The sequence below is a fragment of the Hyaena hyaena genome, unplaced genomic scaffold, assembly GCF_003009895.1.
Source record: "Hyaena hyaena isolate Hyena2069 unplaced genomic scaffold, ASM300989v1 scaffold_28, whole genome shotgun sequence".
Lineage (NCBI taxonomy): Eukaryota > Metazoa > Chordata > Mammalia > Carnivora > Hyaenidae > Hyaena > Hyaena hyaena.
This window is the reverse complement of record NW_024080660.1, coordinates 3,123,277-3,144,184: the sequence shown is the minus strand read 5'-3', so window position 1 is coordinate 3,144,184 and position 20,908 is coordinate 3,123,277. Positions and strand designations below refer to the sequence as shown.

Sequence of the window (20,908 nt, the reverse complement as noted above, 5' to 3'; positions counted from 1 at the left end):
GATCTCCTGGGTCACAGTTGGAGGCTGGCGCCCTCCTCCTCCCCACGTGGGACAAGAAGTTGAATTCTTTGTTTTCCTCATGAGTATAAAACTGCAAATGCCCCGAGTGCAGCAACCAGGTCTCCTTCAGTGTCGTATCCTAGCCGCTGCCACAGTGCCTGGCACAGAGTAGGCACCCAATAATATTTGGGGAAGGAAAATGGCTTCATATAAAATGCTCAATTTAAACCAGAGAAGGCGGGGGGCAGGTGGAAGAAATAAGGAACAAAGCCAATGACATAGAAAGCAATTACAGACACAGTAGATATTAATCCAACCGTGTCAATAATCACTTTTAATGTGGATAAAGTCAGGGGCACGTGGGTGGCTCAGTTGGTTAAGTATCTGACTCTTGATTTCGGCTCAGGTCGTGATCTCACAGCTCATGAGTTCTAGCCTCGCTTTGGTCTCTGCGCCAGTAGCGCGGGGCCCGCTTGGGATTCTCTGTCTCCCTCTCTCTCTGCCTCTCTCTCAAAATAAATAAACATTAAAAAAAAAAAAAAAAAAAAGAAAAGAAATGTGGATAAAGTCGGAGGNTAAACATTAAAAAAAAAAAAAAAAAAAAGAAAAGAAATGTGGATAAAGTCGGAGGGAGGGTCAGAGGAGCCCTGCTCCTCCCCACACCATGCCTCCAAGCAAGTAGAAGACCCTGCACCCAGCACGCACAGATCATCCCGTGCTACGGGATCCTCAGGGTTTCACGCTCGGGTCCCGCCTCCACCTCCAGCCCGGTACATGTAAGTCACTTATTTCGGTAGTTGTAGCGAGAGTCTAACCACACTCCCTTCTGCTGCAAGGCCAGCCCTGCTCCTCACTGTCAGCCCTGGGTGGAGGTGGGGCCCAGCCTGTTCTCTGCCCTGCAGGGAGCTGGCCTGCACCTCTGTCCTTCCCACAGAGCAGGCAGAGCACTGGCTACGTCCCAGCGCAGGGGCCTGGCCAGGCAGCTTCTCCGCGGGCTGATCAATAAACTCATTTTCAGTCACTCCCGCTTCTGCAAAGCCCTATAAATCATTCACATCTGCCGCGACCCTGGACGGCAGAATCTCACATTATGATGTGTGGGGGGGAGGAGGAATCTTATTAAATCAAAGCCCTTTTTTTTTTTTTCCATCTACCATTCAAGAAAATTTCAAAGCGTCGTGCTCAGAGCTGGAAAAAAAAGGAACACAGAAAGCTGGCAGTAATGGGCCTTGGGGACTCAAGCAGGTGGGAATCAAGCAGGACACGGACTACAGCCACAAGGGTGAGGGAGGCGGGGCTGGGGGTACTGAAGTGGCTTTCCTGATACCAATGCCGACAGTCTGGGCTACTTGGAAGGTCCACCTTCGGGGACCCCCAACATTTAAATCTTGCAGAGACCTGACCATGCACCGCTCTCCCTCCTCCGACCTCCGCAGCTGGTATTCACATCCCTGACGGCCACACTGGTTGGCCAGGCAGCAAGAAGCTCCAGGTTAACCCAGCACCAGCAGGCTCTTAAACAGCCATTAGAGGGCCTGGCTTTGAATCAGATTCAAACTTGCTGCATCAGCAAGTTGTATCACCTCACAGAATCCTGTTGTCTGCATCTGTAAAATGGAGCTGAGATCTGCCCGGCCCAGCTCCCCGTGCGTCCCTGGTCACCACCTCGCATTGAATTTTGCACACGGTCTCTCCTTCCCTCTTTTCTCAGTCATCCCAGGAGTGATTTGCCCAAGGTCATGTAGCTGCTGGCCGGAACTACAGTCGCAGCTCAGGCTGCCTCCTAACGTGGTGCTGACGTGGTGCTTCATGTATCACACATCCGTGTACCCGTGAGGCTGTGCGGGAAGGGAGGACAGGGACCATAGCCTTTTGTCCGTCGGTGTCCATTGTTGTCTGAGCCTCTCAGACTACAATACGTGTGGGTGGCAGGACCTAGTGGCACTCAGCACAATATCTGGCACGAGTGTAGCCCCCCACGCCCTTGTTTGGGGAGAGGCCGACTGAGGAGACCAGAAAAAGGAAAGGCATTGTCTTGGATCCTACAGGAAACAGGAACACAAGTCTCTGCCAGGTTCATCGCAAATCCACCCGTGTGACCTGTTCCTCTTAATGGACAGCTCCCCCCACGAGGCAGACAGAATAGAGCCAGCACGGAAGAAGGGAGAGGGGAAAGGGGCTCCCCACCTTGGCACCAGGAGAATGACACAGCCCAGCACCGCTCACAAAATGCTTTCCAGCCAGAGAACCTATTCGCTGTAAACATCAGCTTGCCAGGTTAAGAAAAAACATATTATTGCCATTTTACAGATTGGAAAGCTGAGGCCCAGGAAGGTTCAGTGAGTGCCCAAGGCCACAGTTGGGCTGAAACTGAACGTAGGCTCCTCGGACTCAGGCCCAGTGCTCTTTGCAGGATGCACTCTACCTGGGGGTGGCACAGAGGGTCCCCCTGAGCCCCTCACGGCACCCAGCCCAGGACCCGGCTCAGGGCCTGCTGGCCCACCTCTCTAGCCCGTCTCCACCCCTCTCACCTCCGCAGACCTCGTGGGATCGTTTCTGCTGCCGTGATGCTAACGACACCTACAGATTTAGCTTCCCTGCACTTGTGATTGAAGCAGCCGCACAAATAAGCCACATGCAGGCCCCGGGGCCTGAGAGAAGGCAGACAGGGCCTCAAGGAAACCAGGCGGCAGGCCAGGCCTGTGCCCGCTGGCAATTTCTGCCCCAGAAGTCTCAGGCATCTTAGCCCAGCCTGTGCTGATGTATCTCGCTATCTGCAAACTCTTGCGTTCTGTGCCCATCTCCACCCAGAAGCTCGGTGAGGAGAGGGGCTGTGGCTCCTGGTCTGGGAATCCCTGAGCACAGTGGCAGTGGGGAGTGGGCATTTCACAAATGGCATCCACTTAGGTACCTGGCAGGCACCAAGCTCCAATCCAGGTTTTGCTCCCTGGGCGCTGGGTAACAATGTTCAAGTGACTCTACCTCCCTGGTTCCTTATCTCTTCATGGGGGAAAGGAGGCTGATCGCAGCCTCGCGCCACTACGTAAAATCAAATACGCTGTCAAAGGCGGCACTCAGCGCTGCTCCGGACACTGAGGAGACACTCCACGTGCAAGCACTCGCTTCCCACCAGCCCGCACCTCTCCTTCCTGGGGACCCCCTCGTCCCTGGACTCAAGGAAGAGCCTGGAGCAGGAAGGGAGGTGCCCAAACACGATCCAGAGCAGTGACGGAATGCGCCGCCTGTGCGCAGGGCTTCCTGAGTCTCCCAGGCCTGCCACGCAGCCACTTCCCCAAGGCTGAGCTCACCGGCCCGCATGGAAAGGACCCCCTCGAGCACCCTGGTGGGCAGGCGCGTCCGCTGTCCACGCCACCCGCACCAGAGAAGGAAGACACACACACACCATTACCCATCCCTTCCCCTCCTCCCACCAAACAGCAGGGAAAGGGAAGAACAAGACCCCTCCCTTGATCCTGGAAGGAACTGTTGCCTTTACACGTTCATTTTCATGTATAACCCTCGCACGAGGCACGTGAGGTAAATATTATTACTTCCATGTTCATATGTAGCGCCTGAGGCTCAGAGAGTTGGGCCGAGGTCAGGACACGTAAGTAGCAGAGCCCGGGCTGGGAGAGCAGCGTGGCCAGCCGGACTCCAGACGCGCTCGGGACTCTGTGGCCCCTCGGCTCCCCCTCCTTCGTCAGACTCAGCACAGACACAGACACGGCTCAGCGGATCCTTACAGCACCCCTGAGTGAAGGCATGGGGCGAGGTGAGGGGGCCTGTCCAAGCGGCAGACCCGGCCTCCTGGTTCCCAGCCCCCAGTCTCCCTCTGGAGCAGCCAGACTGGGAAATCACTTCTCCCCTCCCCCACCCCCCCACCCCACCTCTGGTTCAGGAGAAGGCTTCCTTTTCCTGGTTCCCCTCACAGGAGTTTTGCTTGAGCATTTTTTTTCTTCAAGTCTTGCCCGCACACAGAGCTCAGACCCGGGACACGTTCTGACAGGCCTTTTCTAGGCCCTTCCTTGCCTAAGTGGCTCCAGCAGTGGGAGGAGACACCGGCTCCTGTGCGGACCCCTTGAGGGCCTGGGGCTGCCCCATCCCTGAGGAGGTGAAGCCCCGGGCCAGGCTGCACATTCAGTCACTGCTAGTTCCCTCCTCGCCAACCTCAAGGCACGCCTCCCGCCTCGTGTGGCCGGGGGTCTCGTGGACGCGCCACTGCCCACGGAGACGGCCCAGCTCGCAGCGGCCGGCCGGGAGTTGTCTTCAGCTCCAGCAGGTGGTAGACACCCCAGAGGGGAGCCGCTTTCTCTTGAAACACCAGCTCCAAAGACAAACTTGGATCCTCTGCCAAGCGCGGGCTGGCACCCACTTCCTGACCCTCCTCATCCCCTAGCGGCTCCATCTGGCCCCCAGGTCTCTGCTTCCCTCATGCACCTACAGCCCTGCAGGAAACATCAGCTCCTTCTGCTACCTCAGTGCCGGGCAGTCAGGCCAGCCCTTGGCCAGAGAGCAGATTTGGGGTGCGGGTGAGCGTGCGGGTGCAGGTAACCCTCCCTCCCCAACAGACATCCCCATGCCAACATACCCCTGAACAATGAAGCCATTCTCCCCTCCCATTGCAAGAACACTGTCTCATAGATGACTCTTTGTGGCAGGGATTGGGCTTCGGCCCATTTTATAGATGTGAAAACTGAGACCCAAAGAAGGAAGTGATTTATCCCGAATCACCTAGAATAAGTGTTGGAGTCAAGGCTCAAATATAGATCTTTTCATCCATCTTTTCATTCATCCAACGGTTCATTCAACAATTCTGCTCACACTCACCTATGTGGCTGATAGTGTGTTGTTCAGGCTCTCTGAGCCTCAGTTTCTCAGAAAAGGTGGACATTAGGGACATGGTGCACCACAAATGTCAAATACAGTTAGTGCCTCTTCATAACGTTTTGCAAGATTTAAACAAGGGAGTCCACATAAAGTGCTCAGCAGAGGGCCTACCTAGCACATGTTAGGCGCTCAAGAATCACTTGCTATTGTTAACCATTCATTCGTTGATTCATTAGGCCAGTCATGGGAATAAAAAATGGGCAGAAAGCATGTTGGGCACTGTGGAGACAGGGATGCACAGACTTGGATCCCCACCTGGCAAACAGCTCCCAGGCAAGTGACGGAGATGACCTCCTCCGTGCAATTTGGCAAGGGCTGTGTTTAAAGTCCTTGAAGAAGAACTGTGGGAACATGAAGGCAGAGCAAGGAAGGCTTCCTGGAGGAGGCCTCATCTGAGCTGAGTGTTAAAGAATGAGGAGGAATGAGACAAGAGAAGAAAAGAAAATCGCTTTCTGGGGTGTATGGGTGTGTGTTTAAGATACGGACTTAGATGTTAAATCCCCTTCTTTTATCCTTCTTCTCAACTCCAACGACGCACAGGTTAGGAAATAACTGGTCCAGAAGGGAAAAGTGGGGTAGGGAAAGTGAGTTTGAAGCACAGGTACATGGAGGTGTGGGGCTGAGGATCCCAGGCTAGCGGAGTGACCTTGGCTCTGTGTGCCTGGGTGCAGGCCAGGCCTACTCGGGCTGCTTGCTGAGTGGCAGCTGGCAAACCGCGTCTCACCCACCAGACTATAGGTCTGTGTCCTTGAGGACAGGACCTGTGTTGTCAGAAAACACTTGTTGACTTGAATGCGCAAACTGTTCCTGTGTCAGGGAGGATTAATGGTGGTGGGCGGAGTGTGAGGACCTTGGGGAGCACAAACAGGAAGGAAGCTTGGCCAGGACTCTTGTCTGGGCCTCAGAGAGTGAGAGCTGGGGGGCGAGGGCAGAGGGGAGCACACAGGGCTGAATGAAAGGTTTGGAAGGCCAGGGTATTATTTCTTTATTTGTAAAGATAAAAATAAAAAGCTACAACCCCCTACACACACGCGCGCGCGCACGCACACACACACACAGGTGTGCATATAGGAATACACACATCCCACTAAGAGCCTGAAACCACAGTGGCCTCCTGTTGGGATTGCAGGTGGTGGCAGCAGAGGCGTCATGCTTTCACACCCCTAGCTGGCTTGCTGGCTCGCTCCCAGACCGTCAGTCCCTGGGGCCTGACACGGCCACTCTGAATGGTGTCTGTGTCTCTCCCCCGGCCCTTGCTGGGCCACTGTCATCAAGGCAGCCCTAAGGGCCCCATGACGTGGAGGTTGGGGAATGTTGTGTTTACTCTGCAGAGGACAAGCCACCTTGGCAGGTGTGTCTGCTAAGCACCGCGAGTCCCCAAACACACTGACTGTTTTCCTCCCCAGAGAGCATTTACAGAGCCACCGGTCCCCAGGGCAGCCCTTGCTGCAGCTCCCTCAGATGTCAGCCCCTCCGGAGGACCAGGAGGGCTTGGGAGGGGCTGCTCACACCCTCCCCTCATAGAAACAGGAGCGTCTAGACCAAAGGGAGCCAGACTGGGGGCCAGAGGCCAGGATCCTCTCCCCAACTTGCTTGGTAAGACCTTTCACCTCTCTGCACCCCAGCCCCCCAGCCTCTGATCTCTCGGGAATGTCTTAATGAAATAACCCTTCATGCTCCAGTACCTCTGTGAGTGAATACAAAAGATCCAATCAACTTCTTCCCAAGGCAGCCACTCCATCTGCCCCACAAAGCCTTCCTTCCTCCAGGCAAGCATTCTCTCACTCCTTCCCCCCCCCCCGACAGACACTGACTCGGCCACCTACTAGGCGCCAGCCAGACATGCGTTAGGTACCAGGATACAACAAGCAAGACAGACAGAGAGAACCTCACCCTGTCCTCACAGCGCACACAACCCATCTGACACAGACCTGAGCCCAGTGGGGACCCCAGTGGTCACATAACGTAAAGTGAAACGAAAAATGAGTTAGGATTATTTGATCACAGTAACAGCCTCTACTTCCTGGGTGCCTACTGTGTGCCAGTCCCTTAACATATCTCATCTCTAGGCCTCCTGACAACCTTGGAAGGAAGTATTAAGCAGCCTCTTTTGCAGAACAGGAAATGGAAGGTCAGAAAGGTTAAGTAACCACTCCAAAATGGCACAGCTCTAAGTGCCTGAACCGTCTGCCTGGGGAGACCGCTCTTACCCTTCATTACACTGATGTAGCTCTGTAAGGCAGGGGAAGAGAGAAGCCTCCCTGAAAAGGGGATCATTACAAATATCTAGAGTAGAGGGACTTTTTTCAAACGGGCTTTCCCCTCTTGTGCCCTGACGAGACTCATTGCCTGGTGAGATCCGTTCCAGCTGGGTGGGTGAGCATCAGAGATCCTGGTCCGTTGAGACAGAAAGAAAACCTGAGAATCAGCACTTGCTGTGCCATAGTCTGGGCCCCCAGTCAGGGTGGAGAGGGGAGAAGCGGAAACCAGTGGCCTCCGATATCAGGGTGCATCACGGCTGCTTTCTTGGGGGAAAGACAGACAGAGCTTCTCTGAGCAGGCCAGGGTAACAGAGACCCAGATGGGGCTCCCCAACTCCACCCGCTCTGCCCATTGTGCGTGGGTGGGGGGGGGCGGTCAGAGCTGATACTTGATAACTGCTTAGTGACTGACCGTCCTCTCTGTGGCCATAGCTGAAACTGCACTGCTCAGGGCCCTACAGTGGCCGTCAGAGGACCGGGAGGTGTTGGGGGGGAATAACCACCCTACGGGGGATCAGCACAGCCCACGGTGCCAGGCTTGCTGGATTCCAGCAATACGGGGGGAACACAAGGCTCTGGGACACACAGACCCCAGGAATTGTGCCACCTGAGAGAGACTGAGCATAGACAGACACTTGGTGGCCTTAGCAATCCCAGAAGCCACTGTGTCTCATTCTGAATGGAGCCTGGCAGGAAGGAGGAACCCCCAAGTCTGCTGTCTCCTTCTGGAAGCCTCAGGGGGCCCAAAGGCATACATCTTTATTGCTGTAGTTCCAGCCTGAGAAAGCCAATAGCCTCCTAAGAGGTGAGGTGAGATGATGGAGCACCTGGAGGCACCCAGGGAGCCTGCTGGATATTTGAGGGGCCCCTCCTTCAAGGCTCTGTGCCAGGCCACGTGAAAGGGTGGAAGCTGGGGAATGAGTGAGAGAGAAGACCACCAGAGGACCTGCTTGAGTGTCACCTCCACTTGAGTATCTACTAGGGTCTCAATCTCCCCCCAGCTTCTTCCTTCCCCACCCTCTCTCTGGACACAGCACCGCCTTCTACCCAATGGCTTCAACCATAAACCTGAGAGTCATACTTGACCCCTTCTCCATTTTGCACACCTGATCCATTACCAGTTGGTTCTAACTCTGACATACCCTAAATCTTTCCATTCTCTCCATCTCCACTGCCTCCTGGACTCTTTCCCTGCTCCCACCCTTCCCCATAGCCATGACCTCCTATGGTCTTCTCTTGCCCCCTCCAGCCCACCCTCCACACACCAGGGTGAACTTTTTCTGTTAATGTGATGAATACACTGAGTTTTTTCAATGTTAAACCACCCTTGCACGCATGGAATAAATCCTATTTGGTTTTGATGTATTATCCTTTTTACCTATCACTGGATTTGATTTGCTAATATTTCATTGACTAATTCTGACCCATTAAAAATGTAATTTAGATTATGTCATTCCCTGCTTAAAGCACTCAGAGGCTTCACAGTGCACTTAGAATAAAATCCAAACTCTTGACCATGAACCACAGGCTTACAAGGCCCCACCTAAATCCTCGAACACCTGTGGGTCCCTTTGGACACACTCAAGGTTTGGAGAAGCCAGAGGCAGACACAAAGAAGAGAAAGATGGCTTCCTTCCTTGAATTCTCCCAAAGCTATAAATGTAATTACTCCCTAGCTTATCTGTGGACTAGCTCTCACCCTACACCAGTTCCTAAGCTCTAGGGACCAGGGCCAACTTCTCAACCATGATTAGGCACCTAATGCCTGGCCCACAGTCTGGCACTTCTGGATGAATGAAGGCAGGGACTCTCCATCCACTCTGTGCCTGCACATGGCTAGTGATAAGCACACGGCCACACTGCCAGGGTCTCACTTCAAATTCATCACCATGAACTTCGGGTGGGCCCTTAATGTTGTCTGCAGTTATACTAGACTTCTCGAGTCTAGTCCCTCCCCCACTTCCAAAGAATTATTTCACGCTTGCTACTCTCTCCACTACCTCGTCCTGCGTCCTCCCTTTCAGCTGATGACCTTGCTTCCCACTTCACCGAGAAAGCTGAAACAGTAGAAGAGTACTTCACCTAGCAGCATCTGCACCCTCACATCCTGACTTCCTGCTGCCTGATAGACCATCTCCAAGTGCCTCTAAGCCAGTCCATCGGTGTTCGTCCCCACTCTGAAGCCTGCACTCCAGAAAGTCTCTCCTTGGCTCCAACAATAGTTTTACACTCTCTCCTGGATCATGAGATATGGGTACACAGTGTGCCAATGTCCCTCCAATCTTAGAAAACAACACAGAGCGAAATACCTTGTTCCCACTTCTCCTGACAGCTTCTGCCCCATTACTTTGTTCCCTTTGTGACAAAAGAGTGTACATTCTACATTCTTTAAAAGATTACTCTTTTGAGTAATCTACACCAACTGCCTTCAATTCATTCTTCATGTCTCTTGAGCTTTCTCCAATCAATTTTGCTCCCACCCCTCCGCTGACTTTGTTCTTGCCAAATCCAATGGTAATTCTCAGTCCTCACCTCATTTGATCCACCAGCAGCATCTGAAACAGCCAATCCCTCGCTTCTCCTTGACACACTTTCTAAGCTTTGCTTCCAAGACACCACACCCGGGGCTCTAGGAGCTCTGAGTTTTCCTCCTACATCTGAGCCTTCTCTTCTCCCCAGCCTCTCAGTGCTCGGTTCTTAGCTCCCACCTCTTCTTTATTGGCACTTCCACTCTTGGAGACCTCATGGAGGCTCCTGGGAGATTTATACACCATCCACATGGCAATGGCTCTCACATTTATATCCCCAATCCAGACCTCTCTCCTGAACCCCATCCTTGCATATCCATCCAACCACCCACTCAATAGTCCATACTCACAAAACTTGGACCCTCTGCAGCCTTTCCCACCTCAGATAATGCCAACTCCATCTTTCCAGTAGCTTTGGACTAAAAGTTTAGTCATGCTGGACACTTCTTTCTCTCATAGCCCACAACCAATCCATAAACAAATTCATTGGCTCTTTCTTCAAAATACATCCAGAATTTTAAAAAGTCATCACACATTCATGCAATGGAATTCTTGCAATGAGAAAACAACGGAAACAAAAACCAACCAACCCACAAAAAAATTCTGTTTCCCTCAATAACAAGGATGAATCTCAGACATAATTTTAAGCTTCAGAAGCCAGACACAAATCACTACGTGGTTCCCTTTATAAAAGTTCAAGAGCAGGGAAAATCGGTCTATGAGGATAAAGGTCAGAATAGTGGTGACCTTTCAGAGGGCTTGGGAGGGACACAAGGGAAGCTTCTGGGGTGTCGAAAATGTTCCAAATACTGATCTGAGTGGTGGTTCCACAGGTATATCAACATGCAAAAATGTATTGAGCTATGGGGCACCTGGGTGGCTCAGTCAGTTAAGCGTCCAACTTTGGCCCAGGTCATGATCTTGTGGTTTGTGGGTTCAAGTCCCGCATCAGGTTCTGTGCTGACAACTCAGAGCCTGGAGCCTATTTCAGATTCTGTATCTTCATCTCTCTCTGCCCCTCCCTTGCTCATGCTGTCTCTCTCTGTCTCAAAAATAAACATTAGAAATTTTAAATATATTGAGCTATATGCCTAAGACATATGCACTTCACTATATAAACATTTTGCCTTAATAAAAAAATAAACTTTGAACATGCACATCCAGAACCAACCACTTCTCCCTGCCCCTTCTGTGTCATTCTGATTCAGGCCACCTCCCTCTGCTCTCCTGTGATTGACTCCTTACCAGTCCCCTGCTTGCCCCTACAGTACGGTCTCCGTAGAGCAGTAGAGTGAACCTTTAAAATCTAAGTCAAATCATGCTGCTCCTTTGTTCTAAGCCCTGCAGTGGCTCCCCATTTCCAAAAGCCAGCGTCGTTCCAGCAGCCTCCAAGTTTCCAGCAGCCTCCAAGCCGGTAGCTTGTCATCTTTCCAGCCCTCTCTCTGACCACTCTCCAGCTTTATCACCCCACCCCCGCTGCACAGACCTCCTTGCCAGGCCCCAAACATGTCAGGTACATTCCTTCCCTAAGACCCTCACTCCAAGTATTTCCTCCATGTGAAATGTTCTCCCAGTATCTGCCCGGCATCGTCCCTTACCTCTAAGGTTTTGCTCAAACGGCACTTTCTCAAGGGAGCTTCAGTGATCCCTGCCCATTTAAAACTGCAAACCTTTCTCTCCACCCCCACCCTGGCATCCCCAATCCCATTTAGACTGCCCTTTCCTTTTACCCATTGGCACATTCTGCCTCCTAACACTTCGCATATTAGGCATTGTGTTTATTACTTAGCATCTGTCCTCTGACCCATTAGAATGCAGACTCTAGGGAGATCCTTGTTTTGTTAATGAATGTATCCCATATCTAGAATATCTAGAACAATGCCTGACACATAGGAGGCACTCGGTATTTGTTGAATGAATGAATGAATGAATGAATGAATGAATGAATCAGGGCCCTGCGTGAGAACAAGAAAGAGGAATGTTGCCCTACTCTCTCAAAAGACAGAGAAGTTCTGGAGGCAGGTGGCAGGACAATACCCCTCAAGGGCCTCTCCCACATGACCTGGGCTGCAGACAGTGGATGTAGAGAAGGGTCCAGCGGCCACACCCAAGCACTCTAAGGTGTCATGTGCCAGCCTCCTGACTCCCCCACTTCCACCAGAGGCAGGTTGGGAGTTTGCCCTCAGCCACCTTGGTTTGTAGGAATCCACAAGTTCAACAGTGGCTAAGAGCCCCCAGATGGAGTTAGAGACCAGCCCGGCCCACTCATCTTTGCATCTACAGGTACAAGCCCTGCAAAGTGCCTGGGGCATAGCAGGTGCTCTGAGTTAGTTTATGAAAGAGATCTATGGACATCACCATCTCCCTAGCATTACATCTCTCATCCCACTGGGAACGAAACTCCCAAGGGGAAGAACAGTGCAGGAAGAGGTGCCTCATCTCCTCTTCTTAGCAGTCAGGGAAGGCCCTTTCTCCACTTCCTTGCCCACCCCCAAGCCAGTATTTGGGGACAAGAACACTGAGGCCCCCTCACCCACCTGCGTCCTCTTCCTGACCCATCCCATGGCTACCCACCAGCCTTTCCTTCATCCTGCAGCAGCCTCCTCTGGGCTTGAGTTAAGGAGGCTGAGGCTGACAGGGTCATTTGCGCAGCCCAAGGAGCCATCTGTCCTCCTTCCTCTCTGCTTTGTGCCCACGGTGCCAAGTGGGGCCAACTAGAAAGTGCCACACTCCAAGCCTCTCCCTCCACTCCTCCTCCCCCCACCCCCGGGAAAGCTTTCCTCACCAAGAGTCAAAGAAACAGGATGTCCAGGCTGGGAACAGAGACAAAGCAATGAGGACTAGGCCCAGGGCCCAGCCAGTCCTGCCCCGCCGAGCCCAGAAGGGCAACGGGCAGAGGAGAACCAGATGCACTTCTGGGATGGGCAGTTTCCACGAAACTGGGCGGGAGGAGTGGGGGGAGGTGGAGTAAAGGGAGATGGGCAATATTGAACCTCATTAAAAAGTCCTGAAAGCTGGCAACTGTGCTCACCCGGGGTTCTAGACTTGGCCTTGACCCTACCAACAACATGAACTGTGGGTATCACTGTAGTGTTGTTCGTACTAATAAAAAATCAGTAACAATCCAAATAGCCCAAAATATAAGAATGAATAAATAAAACCCATTTATTCAAAAAGTGCTTCCAGCATGCCTACTTTGTGCCAGGCACCAGGGATACATGGATATATACACTGGCCCTTTTGGTGTTTACCAAGCCCAGAAAAACCACGAGTGATAGGCAAGATGTGGATACAAGCTGAGTACCCAACAAAGCAAATTAGCCTGGTCCACGTGGAGAGGCGGTCAGCAAAGTCCTCTCAGAGGAGGGGCTGTTTTAGCGGAGACCTAAAAGATGGACGGAAAGACAATCCCATTTTTACCCTCCTAAAATTCTTACAAAACCATTTTTATTGACATGGGGAAATGTTCATAACACACGAAGTAAATGAAATGGGATGGGATATAAGACCATCCATGCACTCAACTGTGTAAAAAATTATATTTATATCTATCTATATTTAGAGGTTATAGATAAATATAGATCCACACGGAAAAATTTTCTGGAACACCAAAATGTTAACACTAGTTATGCGTAGGTGGTAAAATTACTGGTGACTTTATCATCTTTACTCTTCTCTATAGTTTGCAACATTTTAACAGGAAACATGGATGGCTTTCACGCTCAGAAATCAATATCAGATGTCGGGGCATGGCGTCTAAGTTTCTACCCCATGGCCCTTGGTAGAGTGCTTTTCGGGAGAGCATCGTGGCCATTCCCCTGCTGCCGAGAAGCACAAACACCTGAGCAGCTTACTCCTAGAGCACTCAGAGGCCTCCCGGAAGCCGTTCCGATGCCGGCTGGGAGAAGCTTTCCTGTCATCCTTGAAATGAATCCAGATTTCACTCAACCTAAAGCCTAGGCCCCCCTCACTCCACATGCTCTTTAGCATAAGCCACCTGAAGGCTAGCCCTCACTCAAACAAAGAAATGTCCTTTTTAATCTCAAACGACATCTCTCTTCCCTGCTCTAAACCCACCACTGATCTGGGGACTGACCCTCGGAAGGTTGCATTCTCTGTTCTGTCCCTGCGGGAGCGGTGATTACCAAGGGCTCCTCCTGCCCCAGCCTTTTACATCAGAGGCTGGGGATGAGAGGCAGGATTGGGGGAAGGAAAGAGCTGGTGGCTGACCGACCTTGAACACACGGGAGCCCCGGGCCTCTCTTTCCCCTTCTCCAAGTGTGAGGAAGTCAAGCTTCAGGGCTTGCTAGCTCTCCACGCCCCAGCCACTCTCAGCCTATGACCACTCAACCCCGCAGGGGAGCTGGAGACGTCCTACCACCACCAAAGCAGTGTCACCGGAGAGAACAATTGTTGGGGGCCTCTGGGGACACAGACGGTCGCCTGCTGGGGTACAAGCATAGGAGGCATGTCAGTTGTCAGGAAAGACCCAGGCCAGCTAACTTGATGCCTAACAGCAAGCATGTCCTAACCTAGCAGATTCCTCCCCGGCCCGACATGCCGCCTCCCACACTCCCTGCTGTGCCTCCCAGGGTCAGCAGCCCAGCTGGGCAGGCCTCCAGCTGTGCTCAGAGGCAGGGCTGCCGGGAGCTCAGCAGAGGCACTGGAGTGAAGGTGAGGAGGTCTGAAAGGGAGGCGGCCAGCACGGGCTGAGCAGAGTGCACAGGCCATTGGCAAAGATCAGGGGAGAAAAATCACCCCACTGACAGCCTTGAGGAAACGCCTTCATAAATCCCATAGTTTCTTGGGGCTGAGTCAAGATGCACATGGGCTCACTGGTTAAAGATGTCTGTGAGACAGGCCCAGATTCAGATCCTGTCTCTGCTCGCGACCAAGATTTTGGTCGGGGCAAATTACTGAACCTCCCTGACCCTCAGACCTGTTTATAGAAGTGTCTCTGGAATGGGGACAGCAATACCCTCTCTTCTGAGAGGCTACGAGCAGTAAAGGAGACGAAGCACGTAAAAAAACATAGCACTGCGCCTAGCTCATAACCATTAGGAACTAAAAAACACAACCTGGGGCGTCTGGGTGACTCAGTCGGTTAAGCACCAGACTTCAGCTCAGATCATGATCTCACGGTTTGTGAGTTCAAGCCCCACATCGGGCTCTGTGCTGACAGCTCAGAACCTGGAGCCTGCTTCAGATTCTGGGTTTCCCTCTTCTGTGCCCTTCCCTCACTCTCTCTCTCTCTCTCTCTCTCTCTCAAAAATAAACATTAAAAAATTAAAAACACACACACACAACTTTCCCAGGAGTCATGGTGAGGAGAGCCATAGAGTTAGAAGTAAAAGGAAGCTCAGAGACCTCAAATCTAGTCCCTTCATTTCACAGATGAGGTGGGGAGTGGGGCTCAGAGAGTTCGAACAATTTATCCAAAGATGCATGGCTAGGAAGTCACAGAACAAGGTTCAGACTCAAGTTTTTCTGACTCCCAAACACCCACCAGCCCTTCACCCCATCCCGGCCTATCTGGCCACAGATAGCCCTTGCTCAGGTCTCCTTCCCACAGAGAGGGCTTTGGTCAGGCAGCCCCTGTTGGCACTCCTCCCCGTAACCAGCCCCCTGCAGTAGGCCACAGAGGGCCACCAAGGAAACTCAGGGTGAGGGGGTAATGGATAAAGGCTGGAGATTCCCTAGAAGTACGAGCTCAGGAGAATAGGGTATGGATTACCAGGCCAGTGGAGGTACTATGCAAATAGTAGGCAAAACACATGTAAATGACCATAGGTTATTGACGAATCAACAAGTAGAGATCTTTCTTTCTTTTTTTCTTTTTCTTTTTCTTTTTTGTTGTAACTGGACCATACTATGTGATGTGAACCTTTTTTCTTTCTTGGCTTTCTGCCAAATGGAATGAACTAAAATTTGTGGCTGACTGACCAAACCGTGCTTTGCTTGGTGAGGGGCCCAAGCTCACTGTCACCCGGCTGCCCCATAGATGCCCCACCAATGCTTGCTCAGTATCAATCCCCGGTGTCCAAGGCATCTACCTCCGACTGGCTTATCAGGGCAGCAAGTCAAGTGCATGGGGACTTCCAGCTGAGAGATATTCCCTCAGACCCAGCAGCCCACTGACTCTAACTGCCCAGGGAGCATCATCCTCTTCCTCCTGCAGGGAGACCGGCAGTGACCGGCAAGGGCCTGGAGTGGCCCATCACGTTGGCCCAGCGTCCAGGATCCTGCCTTTAGGAGCTAGACCCCAGCGGCCTTCCTCTAACCAAGGAGACTCCTGTCCCTGTGTCAGGGTCCTCCCAAGCCACTGCTGGGGTACGACTCCGAAGGAAATGCCTGAGTTATAGGGGCAGCCATGCTCAGACCCCTGAGGCAGAATGCAGGGGCGATCTAGCCTCTCGCAAGAAGGTTAGAGGTTAGACATCTGGAATGCCTGCCTGAGGCTCAACCCTGGGAGCTTTGAAAACTTGTCCAATCCAATCGGCATTTACTGGGTATCTGCCATGTGCCAGACACTGGGCGAGACATTCTGGAGAATTTGCAGAAATGGACAAGATGCAATTGCTGTTGCTCAGGTCACTGCCCTGGACACAGTGACAATCCACTAAGGAAGAAAAAAAAAACATGTACAGATATAACTTAACAGTATTTTGAAACCTGCCTGGAAATGTGGTGTTTGTGCATGTGTGTGTGTGCACGTGTGTGGGGATATCTGTATTGCTGTCCAAAAGCACGAGTGTGTGTAGGGTAGGGCACCAGGGCTTGCTTATTCAGACCCACTTTGAGCCATATGTTAATAATGATAAAGCAACAAACATAAACATCCCACTTAATGGTTTGCAGGTAATCCTGAGTGCATTACATAGTACTAGGTGTTTTATATATAGGAGTTTATTATATTCTTCCAATCACTTTAGGAAGAAAGCACTATTATTAATGTCTTCTTTTATAGATGAGAAAATTGAAGCCTCACGAGGTTAACAAGTGACTTTCCCAAGGTCACACCGCTAGGAACTCATAGCAAGCATTCGAACCCAGCCTGTATTCTTAGCCTCAGTGCACACGCCTGCCTCAGCCCTCAGAACACAGCCCCTCAAGACCCCGGGGTCCCTGGATGCTGGAGCAGGGAACAACCCCAGCTGCCTCCGCCTCCAGGAAGAACAAGCCTGTGATTCCCGCTGGCACAGCCATCCCCCTCCCCACAGGGCAAGTAAGGCACCTCCCGCAGACCTGTGACCTCTGTCACAGCAGGATCAGACCTTTGGTTCACCTTGGCATCCACTCCACAGACAGAATTTCTTGGGCAGCCTTCCTACATCTGCGTATCTGTGTGAGTTTCGTTGTTATAATGGTCCTGCTCAGAGGCCCAGCCCATTCTAATGGGCTGCGACCAGCTTCCTCTGCACAGCCCAGCCACAACATGGGACTAATGGCCGCATGAAGGCCCCTCTTCCGCTGTGCCTGCCGGGGCTCCAGGGCCACCTCCTGTGCCTCCCCTTGTCCCCTGAGCAGCTGCCTTCACCCAGCTCCCCTGGAAAATTGTGAGGGAGGTAAGCAAGGTGCAGAGGCTGGAATGGCATGCTGAGATGGCTGGGGGGTGGGGGGAAGATCAGGAAGAAGGTGGGCAGTGGGATCTAGGCTGTGCTCCCAACCAGCTTTGGAAGACCCTCTGGACCTTTCTAAAGTTTCTCCTTTACCAGCTCCTACTCTACCTCCCTTAGAGGATCGTGGAGAAAATGGGAAAAGATGGTGCATGAAGAAAAGCTCTGAAAAGGTAAACATGCACACATGCAACACAAACGGGAGAAACGTGGGCGTCTAGGCCTTCCCCGGGCAAGTTGCCAAGTGAGGCCAGAGGCCCCATGTCCCAGATATGGAAGCGACTCTGGGGATGGCAGTTGCCAGAGATGGCCAGAGCTCCCTGGTAGAAAGGGGATCTACTGGTGATGGACTTAGAGAGGGGCAAGCCCGCCTCACAAGAGCGTCCCAGCAGGACCGGCCCTGGCAGTTCGCCCAGGCATTCGCTGGCACTCGGTGGCCCAGGCACTGCCTGGTGACGAGATTCTGGCCTGGCAGGCCCCGTCATGGACTGGACACCCGCATGAGGGCTGCCACTGTCAGGCCACCCACCCTGGTGCTGCCTGGATGCAGCATAAGTGCCTCTGCTGTGACTGGCAAAGGCACATGTGGTTTAGCGACAGAACAGGGACAGTAAGAGCAAGTGCCTGCGTTTCTCCCTCCTCCTCCCCTGCAACAGAGATCCCATAAGCGGGAGTTGGGCAGAAGTAATCAGGCTGCTTGGGTTCAAAGGGACAGCCCTGGAGGGCGGAGCTGGTCACAGACACCAGAGAACAGGAGAGCCGAAGAGTGCGTTCAGGAAGCCCACCTGGGGTCTGGCTAGAGATGTGTCACACCTGCCCCTGGTACGCCCCCCTCGGTACATCCTCACCCCCATGCTAGCAATCTGCTCTGGCCCTTCCACCTCCCTGGGATGGGTGGAGCTCGGTTTATTCCCAGCCAGAGCTCACTGCGGCTGTCTGGGTGGCCCCTGCAGAGTCCCCACCCCAGGCTGGACAGGCAGCCTTGATGTCCTGGCCATGTCAGGAGAACAGCAGCAGCTTCAGCTCTGGGAGTCCTGGGCACTGCCAGGTTCACATTCCTCCAGCAACCCAGCCCCCCACGGCTTCCACTGCAGCTCTGCCTCCCTCAGTAGAGCAGAGGACGGGAAGGCAGACGGACGGCTGGGACACAATGGCCCAGGGAATACCTGGCTTTCGTGGGATCTTATGTTCTACCTTTCATCCTCTCTAGATGGCCCTCGAGCCACCCAGCATGGGGTGCAGAGGGAACCTTCAGCTGCTTGGGACTCACCGGAGCGGGATCTTGACGCGGAGGTAGCGATCCACGGCAATTGCCAGCAGGGCAAGGATGGAGCTCTGGGTGAGGATGAGGACGGGGCAGGCGACCATGAGGCAGGTGTGGAAGTAGGTCTGTGGCCCAATGTTGATGAGGATGGCTAGTGGGATGACCAGCGCGCCCACCGCCACGTCAGCCACTGCCAGCGAGACGATGAAGCAGAAGGTGGCATCCCTCAGCGCCTGGTTCACCTTCACCGCCCAGATCACCAGCACGTTCCCGGGCACGGAGACCAGGGCGATGAGCACCTCGATGCCAATGTAGGCGGCCTGGAAGGCCGAGATGGAGGGCGGCATGACAGGCACAGGCGAGGCACATCAGCAGACAGGCACCAAGGGGCACGAGGCAGGCACCTGTGGTCACGGAAGCCTAGGGTGGGGAGGCCTGCCCGGAGATGCAGGGGGAGCCCAGGCAGCTCTGAAACTCCCGCTGCCCTTCGGAGCTGTGCCCCACTTGGCACAGCTAGTGCCTGCCCAGGCTGGCGGGATGCCCCCCGGCCCTTTCTCTGCCTGATCTTTGTCCCCTCCCCTTATCTTCCCCAGAGGTTCCATTCAACAACTTAAAATAGCAGCGCTCATTCCTCCACCGGCTCCTTTATCAGGTGTGAGGCAGCTCCCAGCGCACACGCGCACCCCACAGGGGTCCCTACGCCTGGCTCTGCCCACCCATGCCCACGGAACAGGCTGTCGGGAGCTCACCATCCTGCCCGCTGGCCACCAGGGGGTCCCGGAGGCGGTGCCCAAAGTTCCGGGCACCTGGGGCGGCGCGGAGCTGCGGGGCCGCGCCGGGCAGGGCTGGGCTGCTGGAACCGCGCGGCGCCTCATCGTCCTCGGGCTCCCGCCGCAGCTCTCCCAGCCCGGCCTTTCAAGCAATCACATGGTGCGGCAGAGGCTCGGCCCCAGGCGCTTTTAAAGAGGTAGCGCCCCGGTGTCGCACCTGGGACTGGGCTGGCAGGCGTGGGTCTCGGGGGCTGAGCCGAGCCGCGGACCCGGGCGCGGGGCCCCCCTTCGCCCAGCTGGCGCGCACACGTGCCCGGCGCCACCCATCCAAGCCACTGCTGGCGTCCGCCTCCCATCAGTGTCCCGGCCCCGCTCCAGGGACCCTCCCAGGCCACGGACCCTCGCCCACCCCTGCTCCCAAGGGACATCTAGTCACCCCTGCCAACCGTCTCCCGCATCCCCATTGGGAAGCCACAGGGGCGAGCGGAGGCACAGACTTACCCAAGGTCACCAAAGCTGGCAGAGCTCCTAAGCTACCTGAACGGTCGTGTCTAAAGCGCCCTCCCAGCTCGACGCCTTCGGCAGCCGCCGGCTGCGGGGATGCCCGGACGATCCAGGGCCAGCCTGGGAGGTCCAGGGGGGACGGTAGCTGGCTGGGACTCGACTCGGGCGCCGCTGCCTCCGTCGCCCCCGGCGCGGGAGCTGAGTGACAACCGGGCTCCGCACACCGGGAGGGGGCGGGGGCGGCGGCGGCACCCGCGGGCCCCTCCCTCCTCGCCCTCCGTCTCCTCCCCCACCCCCTCCTCTAAACAAAGGAAGTGATTCTGGGTGAGAAAAGCTGGGAAAATGTGAGATTTTCGCAGGGTCTGGTGTGTGAATCCAGTCTCGGGAGTGGACAGAGGGGCAGCCTTCCTGTGTTCACTGGTTCCCTTCTCAATGTGGGATGCCGGGAGCCCTGGTCTGGCCTCCTGCGGCACCCCTGCACCCGACAACGCACAACACGTCACTTGTGGGGCTCCAGGACGTCCCCCACCCCCCCCACCTCCCCCAACAGTCAGCTGAAGCTCTACACACTCCCCCACCCCTCCATCCTGAAACCCTTCTCTTCCACGCCACCAGCCCCTGCACAGTCTCAGGAACGAACATCCTTCCAGAGCACATTACTTTGCAGGCTCTACCCTGAGTCATTATATTTCTTTCGCCTCTTTCTTTCCGAACTGCCTGTTAGTCTATTAGCAATGTCCATTTTACAAATGAGGGCACTGGGGCTCAGATAAGTGACCTACTTCCCTACGATTATTTTGGCCTGTGGCACCCCCTCTTGTGTCCCGTTTCTTTCCTCCTTCTCCCACTTGATAGCACCTAAGTACCTAAACCATAAGGTATCCAGTCCAATCCCCTTATAGAGAAATTAAATCCCCTTATAGAAAAGCAGATCCCCTGATAGAGAAAGAAGGAGGGCACTCCCTCAAGATCACACAGCAAAATCCTAAGAGGACCAGAGTAAGAAACCAGGCTCCTGGCTCCTGACTCCTAACACAGTGCTCTCCACACATTGCCCCATCCTGCCACCTCCTGCTGC

General features: G+C 53.9%; 1 protein-coding gene across 2 annotated transcripts in view; it reads right to left on the bottom strand.

The window, feature by feature from the left end:
* The window catches only part of ADORA1 (adenosine A1 receptor), a 33,791-nt gene extending 13,781 nt beyond the window's left edge, over window positions 1-20,010 (bottom strand). Inside the window, exons 1-2 of one of the 2 annotated variants that reach the window (XM_039227434.1) lie at window positions 19,828-20,010; window positions 18,563-18,960 (exon numbers count right to left, since the gene is read on the bottom strand). In XM_039227434.1, the coding sequence (XP_039083365.1) occupies window positions 18,563-18,903 (341 nt within the window). In that variant the 5' untranslated portion in view covers window positions 18,904-18,960; window positions 19,828-20,010. Of the gene's footprint in view, window positions 1-18,562; window positions 18,961-19,305; window positions 19,415-19,827 lie in introns of those variants that run through there. The other variant, XM_039227432.1, reaches the window with a different exon arrangement.
* Window positions 20,011-20,908: the final 898 nt, after the last annotated feature.